The 14,482-nt window shown below is 43.2% G+C and overlaps 1 protein-coding gene across 1 annotated transcript; it reads left to right on the top strand.

Moving 5' to 3' along the window:
- Nucleotides 1–13: 13 nt before the first annotated feature.
- TSC22D1 (TSC22 domain family member 1) lies at nucleotides 14–3,388 on the top strand. Its single transcript, XM_010728832.3, is given in 2 exon segments — nucleotides 14–440; nucleotides 443–3,388. Coding segments are annotated over 2 exon segments (2,874 nt in total). The 5' UTR covers nucleotides 14–203; the 3' UTR covers nucleotides 3,080–3,388.
- Nucleotides 3,389–14,482: the final 11,094 nt, after the last annotated feature.

Genomic DNA, 14,482 nt, shown 5'->3' with positions numbered 1-14,482 from the left:
GAGAGGGAGAAAGAAAGTGAATGGCGGAGGATTGGAAGTGTGACATTCAGAGGCGGCGGAGGAAAGCTCCTCGCCCCCTCCCTGTCTCGGAGGAGGGGGGTGGCGGCGGTGCCGGGGTGCTGCGTGGCTCCGCGCCCCGCTAACTGTGTGCGTGTCTGTCTCTCTCCATGCCGGGGGATCGCTCTTAAAATACGCCCGATACAATGCACCAGCCTGACTCAGCCGCAGACATTAGTGCTAGGAAGATGGCGCACCCGGCAATGTTTCCTAGAAGGGGCAGCAGCAGTAGCAGCGGCAGCAGCTGCGTTACTGCTCCCACTGCACCAGGTACCGGCGTTGGGAGCGCTGCCCTCTCCGCCGAGGATTACCAGCCGCCCCTGCTGGTCCAGCCGCCGCCTCCATCTCCTGCAGCATCCTCATCGGCGGGCCCGCAGCCCGACACCCCCCTCCTCCACAAAGCCTGAACCTCCTCTCGCAGTCTCAGCTCCAGCCGCAGCCTCTCGCGCAGACCGGAGCTCAGATGAAAAAGAAAAGTGGCTTCCAGATTACCAGCGTGACCCCCGCTCAAATATCTGCCAGTATGAGCTCTAATAACAGCATAGCTGAAGATACGGAAAGCTACGATGACCTGGATGAGTCTCACACGGAAGACCTGTCTTCTTCAGAAATCTTGGATGTTTCTTTATCCAGGGCCACTGACTTGGGTGAACCTGAGAGAAGCTCTTCTGAAGAGACTTTAAATAACTTCCAAGAGGCAGAGACTCCCGGGGCCGTTTCTCCAAACCAGCCTCATCTTCCTCAGCAGCACCCTTCTCTGCCTCATCATCCGCAGCAGAGCGTTGTGATCAACGGAAGCGTTCACCCCCATCACGTCCATCACCACCATCATCTTCACCACCACCATCATGGACACCATCACCCATCGCATCCTGGGGTGGGCAGCGCCCCAGTTTCTGGAGGACCACCACCCAGCCCATCGTTTAGAAAGCTATCGACAACTGGAAGCTCTGACAATGTTATATCAGCTGCACCAGGTTCTGCTGCATCATCCACCGGTCCCCCTGCATCTGTCGTGTCTAATATCCGCACTACGAGTACTCCTGGCAGTCTAGGTGTAAGTTCTGCTACTGGAACTAGTACCTTGAATAATATGGGCGGAGGTAGTTCTAGTGTGGCAAGCAGTGTGCTTGGTACTATGAATTTAAGCAACATCACAAGTACTGGTAATGTAAATGCTTTGTCTGGAACTAGTGGCAATGTTAATGTGAATATCTTGAGTGGTGTTGGCAATGGTACGAGTGCTTCCTCTAGTGTCGTTAACAATGTTACTAATCCGAGTGCAGGAGTGGCCGCGGGATCCAGCCAGCAGCAGCCCGCATCTGGCACTTCAAGGTTTAGAGTTGTAAAATTAGATTCTAGTTCTGAACCTTTCAAAAAAGGTAGATGGACATGCACTGAGTTCTATGATAAAGAAAACACTGTTGCAGCTTCGGAAGGAGTAGCAGTAAACAAAGCAGTAGAGACGATAAAACAAAACCCGCTTGAAGCGACTTCTGAAAGGGAGAGCACCAGTGGGAGTTCTGTTAGCAGCAATGTAAGCACACTGAGTCACTATACAGAAAGTGTGGGAAGTGGAGAAATGGGAGCACCTACTGTGGTACAGCAGCAAGCCTTTCAAGGTGTGGGTCCTCAGCAGATGGATTTTAGCAGCGCTGCTCCTCCAGCAATTCCAGCATCTAGTATACCACAGAGTGTTTCCCAATCACAGCTTGCACAAGTCCAGCTGCATTCTCAAGAGATAAACTATCCGCAGCAGAAGCCAGGGGTCCAACCTCCTGCACAGGCCAGTCTAACCACTGTTACTGGGGTTCAGCCAGCCCCAGTTAATCTACTAGGTGTATCCCCAGCTCTGGGCCACCAGCAGCCTGCCATTCAAAGTATGGCTCAACAGCAGTTACCTTATTCTCAGCCGGCGCAGCCTGTGCAGACTCTGCCAGTTGTACAACAGCAACAGTTGCAGTACGGACAGCAGCAGCAGCAGCAGCAAGCGGTTCCTACACAGATGGCCACAGGTCACGTTAAGTCGGTGAACCAAAACACTGTTACAGGGGCCGTGCCAGAGTATATTCAGCATCAGCAGATCCTTCAGCCCCCGGCACCTGCTATGCAGCCCAGTCCTGCAGGAGTAGGGGCAGGGCCGCCGGTTCCTGTTGCCCAGGTCCCGAGCATGCAGCCTGCAGTCCCAGCGCACCCAGCCACTGCCCCGGCTCAGCCTGCTGCGCACGCCCCGGCAGCGATACCAGGTGTGGGTACCAGTGGGCAGATGCTGAGCGTTGGGCAGCAAGCAAACGTGGCCACTGTGGTGCAACCAGCACCTGCTGCAAGCCAAATTCCACCTCCAGTTATGCCATCAACCGCTGCTCCTCCATCTTCGCAAGTGGTGCAGCCTGTGCAGACAGGAATAATGCAGCAGGGATTACAGGCTAGCGCTTCAGGCCTTCCTCAGCAAATGGTTATTGCTCAGCAAAACACTTTGTTACCTGTACAGCCGCAGGCACAAGCGGTGGAGTCAGTGGTGCAAGGAATGACTGGCCAGCAGCTGCCTGCAGTTAGCCCCATACCTTCTGCTAGTACTGTTCCTGCACCGAGTCAAGCTGGTTCGGCTGTGCCCCCTGGCATACCTTCTGCTTCTATAGGTTTGGGACAGCCACAGAGCATAGCCCAAGCTTCAGCTGTGCAGAATGGGAATCTGGCTCAGAGCGTTAGTCAGCCTCCTTTGGTATCAACAAGTATAGGTATGCCGGTGGCACCCAGCGTGCCGCAGCAGATACCGCTGAGCTCTACCCAGTTCCCAGCACAATCACTAGGCCAGCCAGTTGTAAGCCAAATGGAAGATGGCAGGCGCCCTACAGAACCTTCCCTCGTTGGTTTACCTCAAGCTGCCAGCGGGGAGAGCGGCGTTGGAGCGTCGGCCATCGGTGATGGCAGTAGCAGTAACGTGCCAGCCTCGGCCTCCCTCTTCCCACTGAAGGTGCTGCCCCTGGCGACGCCCCTCGTAGATGGGGAAGATGAGAGGTAAGGCCACCTGTAACTTTATTTCAGTGATGCACAGTTGGATGTGCACTAACTTGCAGCTCTCCTTACAGCTGTTCTGTGAGATGGAGCGGTGCAATGATTTTGTCTAACTAGAAATGGTGTTTGTCAGGTCCCTGCGTTTGCAGGTATCCTGTGAAAATGCTTGTATTTCTCATGAGGGGGTGGGTTGTATTGATTATGTTCTGAAACTACTGCGTGGGTAAATTGTGTTTAACAATCTGTGACAGTGTGTATATTCCCATTGTATAGAGGAAGACAAAAGAACACCATGGAACGTGGGTATGCTGGTGGTGATTGTAGTTTAGATTATTTATCATAATGAAATAATTAATATTTATTCTCAGGTAGATTTCTTTCTTTCTTTTTTTTTTTTTACCCAAACCTGGACTTCATTCTGCCCCAGCTTGTCTTTTTTAAGTATTGCCTTCACTCAGGTTGAACTTGTTGCGAAGCTGTGGCGTGCCTTCTCTTTGACAGCCAAGAGGTGCTGTAGGAGAGTGAGTATGGTGGGAGAAGGAAGGTCAGCAATGCTGTTGTGGCTCTTCCAGTTGAACTTGGGGCAGTTTTGGTCTTGGTGGTTTTGCTTCGAAGCACTAATGCATTGTGGGAGCAGCTCAGGCCTGCAAAGGGCGGTGAGCCTGTGAAGTCAGTGACAAACTGTGCGCCTTCCCCCACCTCCGCTTCTCTGATAAATGAGGGCTGGTTGGTCCTACTGGTATGTGCTTGTGAATATTCTCTTTTCTTTCACAGTGTGTGCGAAGGAGCCGTGTCAGTTGTGAAAGGCCCTCGAGTCTGCAGGATCAAGTGATCTTAGCAGCAGATCTGCAGTGTGATTGTTTAATATTAATTATGTCTGGAAATTTCTTACTCTCTTGGGGGCCTCTTGTGATAGTGCTTACAAGTGGACAGGAAGGCTGTGGTGGTTTTCCAAAAACCTTGTTTAAGAAGAAACTGTGCTAATGGGAGAAGGAGGTAACTTTAAAATAAATAGCCTGCCTTGAAGATGGGGGAGAGGACAGAAAGGAATACTGAAAGGAAGAACAAACAAACAAACAAAAAAAGCCTGAGACTTGAGGAAGGAGACAAAACAAAGAACCCAATGCATTCAAGGTGAGAAAGAACTGCTATGGTGATGGGAGGCGAGGTAATGTTTAAATATTTTCTTGGTGCCGTAGCTTAAATCAGAAGAAATAGCAGTGGCCAAACTCTATTTTTAAAAGTATTAATAAACAGGTTTCTGGGAGAGGCTGGGTTCTTAATATTGAAAATATTAACTCTATCAGCAGTCTCTGATTATGTTGATCATGAGGTGTTGACTGTCTTAGTGGCTTTCATCACGTCTTCCTGAGATGCCAGAGAGTTCTAATGAGTAGCAGCTTGTCTTTGAGGAGTGCTGGAAGACAAGTTCCAACACTGCTTCATTTTGATTATATTTTTTAGTCAATACTTACATGAAGGTGGTGGAAGACAGATGGAGGTATTGCAGCTCACAGTGTCACCATTGTGCTGTTAGCAGTCAATTTTCTCAGGAACTTTTTATTTGCTTTTCTTTCCTCTGACCTTTCTAAACTCGGACACTGATCCTTCTCTTTGCTGGTCCTGGTTTTTTTTTTTTTAATTAATATCAACCAATGGAAAAACAAAACAAAAAAAAGCCAAAACCCAAACCCTGAGCTTTCAGGGGATCCCAGCTAAGTAAGAATTTTAAGCTCATTGATACTCAGTGTTTTGGAAAATCACGTCTAGCACGTGACTGTACCCTGATTTTAAGAGCATATGTTGGCTGTTCGTCACGATGGGCAGTTTTTCCCAGCCTGTTTAAATCCCTCTGGGTAACAATAGCCAGAAATACCTCCTTCCTCTGTTATTTGGCCAGCTAAAGATCACATCCTTTCTTCTCCTATACACGTTGTGTCTTTGTTTCTATCTGTCATCTCCAGGTAGACTGTACTTTTGTTTAGCTGCAGTTGGAAAATCATTTAGATGCTTTACATGGAGCAGGATATGGCTATCAGATGGAGACCAAAAATAATTATTCTGCGTGGCAGCAGCGGTCAGTTGGCTTGGATAACAGGCAGTGATGTTTCTCTCTGTATATCTGCCTGTAAAATTAAAAACATTGTGAGATTTGCTTCTGTTTCTACTGCCAAAGTGTCTCTGGACAGGGGATCGTGTTGTCTCGACAGTGGCGTTTCTTTAGCTGTGGAGCTCAGAGCTTGTCCCTCCCTGAAGGCAGTGCAGGGTTTGCTGCTGCTCCCTGGCTCCTCACTTGTATCTCTGGCCAGTGAACGTCTCTAACTAGAGCTCTCCTGGGAATTTTGTGCTGATTAGTTAGATTATTCCTTCTCTTTTACAGGAGATAAAGGGGTAGTGTGTTGTAAAACTGTATGCAATTATGTAAAATTGTTGGAAGTACGTGAGCATTTAAGAAGACGTATTGTAAATATATATGCAGGTGCGTGCATATAAAATGTCTCTCTTGCACACACATGCATGCACATATTTATATCATTTAAGATTTTATCAATACATCCCAAGTGATTCTGAGCCTCGCAAGGGAAGATCTGGGAGAAAAAAGCAAGTGATGACATAATTGGGCCAGTGAAGAAGCTGTAAAATTCCATGTAGTGTGCCTTTGAAGAAACATCTGACCCATGTAATACCTTGTTTAGATTAACTCCCAGCTTTCCTTAAACCTGTGTGTAATTGCATTTAAAGACCAGTATCTTTTAAGTCTTTAGCCCCGTTTGATTTTAGAATACCGTTTGCAGCTCTTTTTGTGCCTGTTATCAAGATGTGTCCTTTTAATTATAGGCACTGTGGAGCCTGTCTGCTTTGAAAAACAGTAACCTTTATTTTCCCTGTACGGATCAGGGTTTTTTTTTTCCTCCTCACCGCTGTGACTTGAAGAGATATTAAAAATGAACTACTTGGCAGAGCGTCCTATGGAAAATTAATTTGCAAACTTCATTTATGAAAGAGGATACAAATAAGAGTTGGTGTCTGTATTTAAAAAATGAATTCCACCCTGTGTTTCCTCAGCCTGTCAGGTATGCCATCATGGCCATATATTGGTGTAGCTGTTCTATTATTTCAGTCTGTAAAAATGCCAGCCCTTTTTTTGGGTATTAACTGTCTTTTTTGCTTTTTAGCTCGAATCCTGGTATGAGCTCCTTTTAATGCATGATTCTCACATGGTTCCTCCCTTAAATTTGCTGCAGTTACCTGAATTTATTCAGTTGTTATCTCTTTTCAATTTTAGACGTGGTAATTTGAGATCAGTATTTCATTTTAAAACCAAAGAAATCTAGTTCAAATTTCATTGCTTTTGAAATCTTTTTAAGTATGGAAACATATGCATTCGTATTGCAGCAAATTCTTTTGTGTATTTATTCTGCGTTGCAAAACTGATTAATTTTGCATCTTTATAGAGAATGCTCAGTGATGCTATATGTACTTGCAAATCCATGCAAACCCTCATTTGCACAATTCTTTAACTGGAAAGTGAAAACTTTTTTTTTTTTAAAAGCATATTTACAGCACTTATATGGGCTGCTGTAAATGAGGTTTAAAATGACTTCATCTGAGTACCTTTACTCAAAAGCAGATTTTATGAATGAAAGATGAGAGAGCTGTCTCCCTGTCCTTGATGCTTTCTGTAGAATTGCTTTCAGTCTTTCATCTGATGTAAGTTGTTTTCACCTGTTTATGCATTTCATCCCAGAGCAAAGCAAAAGGGGAAGGAGAGAAAGATGATAAACACGTCAAATTGTGTAGAGATTTGAAGTATCCTTTATTATCTGTCAACCTCTCCTACAGTTCCCTTTCTAAAGGGAAATTTTAAGCAGAAGATCTCTTTATCACTGGACAGACAGCAAAACAAATTCTTGGAGGATGTTTTTCTGTGTAGTTTGTATTCTGACAGTGGAGCAACGTCTGGGAGCTTGTAGCTGAAAGCAAGAATTGAAAGGCTTGTGAACAGTGTTGTGAGACTCTAGTAGCAGTAACTAGTAGCAGCAGCTTGTAAAGCAGGTTCACAGGAGATGGGATGGAGTTTCATGCACACGAGCGTACAGTAGGAGGGTTGGTTGGATTTTTACAGATGTAATTTAATACTTGTTGAAGATGTTAGCAGTGAAGTGAACATGCTGCAGTAAAACTGGGAGCTGCAATTAAATGTCATTTTTGATGCAGTAATTAATTTGCATGCCTTTTTATTTTGTAAGTTGTTTTGATGCTTATGTGGAATTCATTATTTGCTGTTAATTTTGCTTCTGTGTATTTAAGGAAAAGAGAGGAAGATACTTTTAGAAGATACTTTCCAGCTAAGGATTTGTGGTGGCAGAGCATGGATGTGTGGAGGGTTTCCTGGGTGCATCCTAATGACTGTCTTCCATTTCTCAGATGTTAAAGCTTGCTTTGAAGTCTTACCACCAATTTGAAAATGGCATAACTTGATTTCCAGAATATCGACTTCGTAAAAAGTCTCTTCATATTTTCAACTTGGTTATTTTTGGAGCTTGAAAAAATAGTTGCCCTCAGTAATGGCAAATCACATGAGTGAAAAGAGTGATTTGGCAAAGCAAATGTGGTTGCTGCCACGTGGTGCCGACAAGTTCAGCTTCTCATTTCAGCTGAGGAAATAAAACAGCCACCGTTGGCAGAATTAAGTTTGACAGTTCTCTGCTGGAAGGCAAGAAGAGTGAGGGATGTAAAGCCTGCGGCGTCTGCTGGCCAGCTGCAAGCAGAAGAGTGCTGCTCTCCCTGCTGCCTCATCAGCTGAGTTTGGTGACACTTGGGCTGTGGTTATCCCAAATCACAGCTTGGGATAGTTAGCACTGTTCTGTGTGTGTAATGACAGCAACTGCTTTGCCTTTGTGTGGTTGGAAAGGTGAACTCAGTGCAGGCAGAAAAGTGGTGACCTCTTTTTGGATGGACCTCTCTCAGGTGCCTCTTTATAGGTGCGTTTTCTGCGAGCTTGGTATTATGTTGTAATTAAAGACAGGAAGGACAGATAGGTTAAAGGGGGTTGTAAAAGCAGTAATGGAATGCTGAGGTGCTGTGATTTCCAGAAGATGTTTGTTAGCTCTGTAGTTTTGTCTGCTCTCTGGAAATTGTTGGTGTAGGTGCAGACTAATAGCTATGGATGTGGAAGCAAAGAAAAGGTTCTTAATTCAATACTGAAAAGCAATTTTTACTTTCAGGTGCATTCCTTAAGCTACAGGCTGAACTAGAAATTAGATCCATCACTCTCTTGGTAGTGTCAACCTTGGCAAGTTACTGTGATCTGGATAATGCTATAGCAGAGCAATGTCTGTCTTATTCTTGGTAAGCCAGCAAAGTTTTGAAGACAAGGGGGTAACCATTAAAATACACCTTGCTTAAATGCAATTAAGAAGATGTATGGATAGCACACCTGTGCTAAGATGACAGCTGTAACAGTGCTGTTTGGTTTACAAAGAGTAATAAAGAATATGAGCTATTAGACAGCTCTGAGAGTTGTAGGAAATAGATCAGTTGTAAATAGAAGTGCTGCAAGTGTAGCGTTGTAGAAGAAAGGAAATATCAGTATAATAGTAAGTGTATTCTTGGTGTGATTAGTGTATGCAGCTCCGTGCACATAAGCAGGATTTGAACAGCGTGTTTTTGTTCCCATTGATTTTTATGAGCTATTTCTCTTCTGTTGATTAATATATGAGAAGAAAATGTGCCGTGTGTGTAATAAGTAAGCATTATATTTCAACAAATACTGGAAACTTTTTAAAAAGTGGGCCTTCTTTTGCACGTGGGCCACCAAAGGGGGTGCTGTGAAGCAATGGCAGCTTACTGAGCACAGGGTACAGTCAGTCAGTTATTTCATGGTTATGATCACTGTAAATAAGGAACTATTTTATTCTCAGTGTGCTTGTGTAAGAAACCGTAGCCTATAAGTCAGGTGGAAAGTGCTCCTGAGTGACTGGAGATACCACTGTTTATTTCAGTCTATTCAAAACGTTCATAGACTTCTGATTGGAATGATGGAAGTGCAGAGTAAATTACGGTGTCGTGCTGGGCTCCTCATCCTTCTGGTTTTGATGTCTTACCAAAATTTAACTCTTGGCCTGTATCAGGAAATTAACCAACGAAAATAGAAATCGTGCTATTGTCTTTTGTGGTGTAGGAGCCTTTATCAGCTCGTTTTGTGCAAGCTTTTTAACACCTGCCCTGAATTACCAGCGTTTGAAGCAGGATTTGGTTTGTGGTTGCAGTTGTATGCAAAGGTCTCAATCTTCCTTTGAAGCCTGGCTTTGCTAAAGGAGAGATTGAGTAGTTACTGCTGTTTGACAGGCAGGGATTGTAACGATCCTTTCCATGCAAATGCTGTGATATTTTGGATATTCTGTCGTTGCTGGTTACCTTCTGGATGGAATGACTTGTTAGCACCTGCTGAATGAGGATTTCCCACTTTGATACTGTGCAGACATTAAGGATGACTCATCACAGCTCAAATGCAGCACTTGTGCTAATATTGTTCAATTCCATGAAAATGTACCTGCAAAGCAAATGGCAAAACACTTGGTTAGGTAGCCTGAAGAATTCACAGTAAACTTATTTACCGTTTTTCTTTGAGCAAACAACTTCTTTGTTCTTCTTTACATTTCTTGTATTTCAGAAGGGACTCCTGATCTCTTCTTACTCCAGTCTTAACTCAACGGTTTTTACTCTGAGTTGTTTTAATGTTGCTGGTAATTTCACATGATTGCTCAGTGATTTCTTTAGCCTGGTGTGTGGTCTTAAAATGTCGTTTGGAAGTGTTTATCATGAGATGCACGGTGTTGAGGAGAGTTGATACATGGAGTACCATGCAAGAAGGTAAGGCGCAGATTCGATACTGGCTGAAGGTTGTTTGTAGAGTATTTTCTCTTGTGCTGTTTAGTGCACTAACTCGTTTGGCCAAGCAAACTGCTCGAGTTTTTGTGTGACTTGTCCAACCTCCTGTTTGTAAGCCTATTGTTGTAGCTTTAATTAGCATGGATATCCAGCAGGAACCTTTCAGAACTTTTCAGGTTTCTTCGTGTGCAATGGAGATTTGAACTTCTCTATCAGTTGCTTAAGCAACAGTGCTAAATAATAAGGACAGCACTTAAAGCAGCTGAAAATGTGGATACGCATTCAACTGTGCTCTGTCTTTGTGCCCTTAATAATAACTTTTTGTTGTTTTTTTTATTGCTGTTGTAGCACAACTCTTAAAGATGAGCTAGGAAGGTAAAGTTATTTCATTGCTTGTGTAATTTGCTCAGCAGCTCTTTTTAATTCCATGAAATGTGAAGTTCTTAATCCCAGTGGTGAGTTTTGTGCTCGGTTTATGAATGGCATTTTCCTTTACATCGCTGTAAACAAATGTATGGCATAGAAAAACCTGCTAATGTTCATCCAGCAACTGTGAACTCCCCGTGCACTGCAGAGGACTGAAATCCCTGTCAAGATGAGAGAGAACTTAAATGCCTTTTAAGCTTCCCCTGACCTTCTCTTCACCCGGCTCTGTCACAGTTGTGTATAGATAGAAGAGGGATGATGACTGGCAGCCATAACTGATGTGTAAGAAACAGAAGAAATCCGTGTTAGGAACTTAACTTAAACACATGCTTCTAAACATTGAGTCCTATTAGTAGGAGAGTTTTGTGATAAAACCCAATCGTTTGTGTGATTACTCTGACTTCCCTTCTGACTGCAGTTTTGAAATCTCTTTTTTTTTTTTCTGTCAAGGAAGATCGAATAAAAACTTTTCAGGCAGAGTCAAAATTGTGCATGACTTGTATGGCATGTATTACAGCCAAATGGGCATAAACCTAGTGAAAAAATTAATGTCCATAGATTTCCTGAAAGATGATTTCCCACTTGAATGCATGAATGTGGAACAGTCTTATAACACGGTGCTGTGCCTTCTTTCTCCGATGAAGTCAGGTGGCAGGCTCTAGGCATTGTGTTAAGGTAGAAGTAGAGGAGTTGGGTCTGGTCTCAGTTCTTGTGAGGCTTCGTCATGCCTGCCCCATGGAAAGCAGAGCAGCTTGGGGTCCTTAATGTGTGTATATGGGGACTTGGAACTGACATTATCCCCCTGTGTTACTTGCAGTTCCAGATTCTCATGAATTCTGAGCATCTCTGATATCTGGCAAGGAAGGATTTGGTAGTAGTAATAAGTAAAACCAAAACCAAATAAAACCCCACAACAGCAGAACCAGCTGGAGAGAAATGGAGTGATTGCTGCTCTTACAGTTTCATTTCTTGCGTTCGTACAAAATAAGACCAAATGAAAATAAAAGCAATCGTGAGTTAATGACTGCATATTTTAAGTTCTTCTTAAATAATTTACCGTACTGCTTGAATTCAAGGCATAAGTGTACCTCTTTAATCTATTGAATGAGGTTATTATGTTAAGAATGGATCGGTGTATTGCGCTGCCAAGTGTTTCCTTAGTAGGCCTAATATCCTAAATTAGGTGAAATGGCAAGTTACTCATAAATGCTCAGGGAATGGGGCAGGATGTGCGTGTGCCTTCATGTTCTGTTCTTTCTTTCCAAGTTTTTAGGGCTTTTTCCAATTCCGTAATTGCTTGTAAAAGAGGAGTTCCCGAGCGTGGATTTGATTGGAGAGAGAGGAGGGAGGAAAGAAGGTGTGAAATGTTTATGATGGTTTTGGTTTTCTTCTTTTCTTAGCAGGGAAGGAGATTTCAATCTTGTGAAACTGTGTCAGCCTTTATGTGTTTGAGCCAAGTGCACGCAGTTGTTGGCAACGCGGCTTCTTACTGGTGGGATAGGAGCTGAAAGGCCCTGTCATTTGGGATTCCTCACTGCTGGCTGCTTAATAACTAAGAGTGAGGAAAAGGATCATAAAAGACATGCTGTCTGATGTCTGTGTTCACTTTGAAATGATTTTAAGATAGCGATGCTTTAAAGCTGGGAACATTTCAAGAGTTTTCTGTGGTTTGTGAAGAAACAACAGTAATGCAGGATCTTAATCTGTGTATTCCTGTCGAGGTATATCCTGCCAGCAGTGAAGGACACACTCTGTCATACTGCTGCACCAGAACTGGATTATTTCAGTTGTCTTTATGTCCTGAAAGCATGGGTTAGCCTCTTCTGTAAAGTTGCACTGCCTCGGCTCTTGGGATGTGTGTTCTTTGTGCTGAGGCACAGCAGTGTAATTGAGCAGTCGTCTTATTTCGTTGGAAATTAACATGTAAGTGGATGATGATGACTTGCATGAAGATATTTTCAGCTTCTGAAGAGAACTGTGATCTGCGGAAGAGGAAAAATAAATATTAACAAGTTGTAGCAGACAGTTGTGGCTAGCAGTAGTTTTCTCTTTTGCATTCGTCTGACTGATAATCTGCTTGCTGAGAGTCTTCAGTGTATGTGTAATTTACTGTCAAAATACTTAAACTACTTAGAACATGCATTTCTAATAGTGTGCAGCTTTGGATGGAAGTGTTTTGCCCAAAGGTGTCCTCTGAAGAATTCTTTGAGGGGCTTATGAGCATTTCCAGTACAATTTCAGTATGTTTCCAAATACTGTGGCAAGGTTTACTAACAAAAAAGTGTTTAAGAAAGCCGTGCAACCTTCTCTCTTAATACCCTTTAATTGAATAGCTGTATAAGGAAGCTTTTGTACCTTTTAGAAGGTTACTCCAGCCTACAAACAAGACAGTCTTAAACCATCCTTCATATTTCATGAACATAAAGCAAAAGTGAATAAAATATTTTAGATAATTGTTCTGTACATTTTATAAATTGAGCATTGGGGTAGCTCTTTAAATGCACTGTGCATATTATATTTGAGTATAGAAAGAAGACGAACTCAAATCAATGTAAAACACATGCAGTTATTCAATCTCTCAAACATTTTCTTTCTTACTGCACTTTAGCTTTTAAAAATCCTATAACTCCGTGACATAAGTGCCCTTTAATGCTGCTTTCTCAAAGTTGCTTCCATAGTTTTGTTGCTCTGGTTGCTAGAACAGAAACATAGGCTGCATTCACCTATTAATATTGCCTTGAAACTTTACACAGTTTGGCATGGATAGGTTGGCAGTGTGAGATCTGTGTTCAGAAATGGTCAAATGCATGTTTTAATTTTCTGTAGTAAATGGCAGTATGTCTGTGTAGAGCTCTTGTAAGTTATGCTAGAACTTCTTAAAACATGCTACTACTTCTAAAGATTCACTTTCTTGTACATCCTTAAAAGATGACTGTAATAAGGAAAGAACTAAGAATTAAAAGTAGTAACTCCCACGAGTGATCTAATCTACCAAAGAAATGTACCAAACGTAATTGCTGGTAAGAATAAGTGGTTTTTTTCTTAATGAAAGAAAAGCCAGCCTTATCTAAATACTATGTAATTATAGTGTTTGTGACTGTGACCGGTTTCTGTGGGGCTGTCATTAGGTAGTTAACAAAGGTTGTTTTTAATCTTGGTTACTATGGAAATTAAGACCATCTCTGGCATCCTGGCTCTTCTGAAAACTAAAATAAAATACAAAAATGTTTGTAGCTGAGGCAATGGATACCTATAACGTCAGGATGGCAGCTGTTAACGTGGCAGCTTTGTCTTGAAGTTAAAGTTGTGTTAATTCATCTTATTGAGTAATTGACAACATTAATAGAACAGACTTCCAAAAGTGACGCATAGGCCTATGAGATGGTGAGGTTGCCAGCCCTCCATTCAGATCCATGTTCTGGAGGAGTTTGTGCACTGGGAATTTCTGAGCCTGCTGCCTTCTACGAGAAAGGCATTGAGAAATGTATGTGCTTTCTTTTCTTTCAGTATTGTTCACAGAATCACAGAATGGCTGGGGTTGGAAGGGACCTCAAGGTTCATGAATCTCCAACCCCCCTGCCACAGGCAGGGTCACCAACCTCCCCATTTAATACTAGACCAGGCTGCCCAGGGCCCCATTCAACCAGGTATTGAACACCTTCAGGGATGGAGCATCCACAACCTCTCTGGGCAGCCTGTGCCAGCACCTCACCACTCTCATAGTAAAGGGGAAAAAAAGGCTGATTTTTTCCCTCTTAGTGTTTTATGGGTGCAGAAGTCCACTGCCTTGAGAGAGCTGAATTCTGGAGAAGCTTTTGGTCAGTCTGCTGGTATGATGTAATGCTGTGAAGGGTACCATGGATTTTTTTGGGAGTTACTGTTCCTATTGCTTAACTGTTGGGGCCAACACCTTCACAAATTGTAGCTGATGGAGGCAGTTGTCAGCACTAATTGGAGATATAGTGGATTAACATATTTAATGTGCATGCAACTTGCATTTTAAGACTTCATAGAATCATAGAATGGCCTGGATTGAAAAGGGCCGCAGTGATCATCTAGTTTCAACCCCCCTGCTATGTGCAGGGTCACC

Source organism: Meleagris gallopavo, chromosome 1, assembly GCF_000146605.3.
Source record: "Meleagris gallopavo isolate NT-WF06-2002-E0010 breed Aviagen turkey brand Nicholas breeding stock chromosome 1, Turkey_5.1, whole genome shotgun sequence".
Classification (NCBI taxonomy): Eukaryota; Metazoa; Chordata; class Aves; order Galliformes; family Phasianidae; genus Meleagris; species Meleagris gallopavo.
Note: the sequence above shows the minus strand (reverse complement) of the source record. Positions and strands in the feature narration are given on the sequence as shown.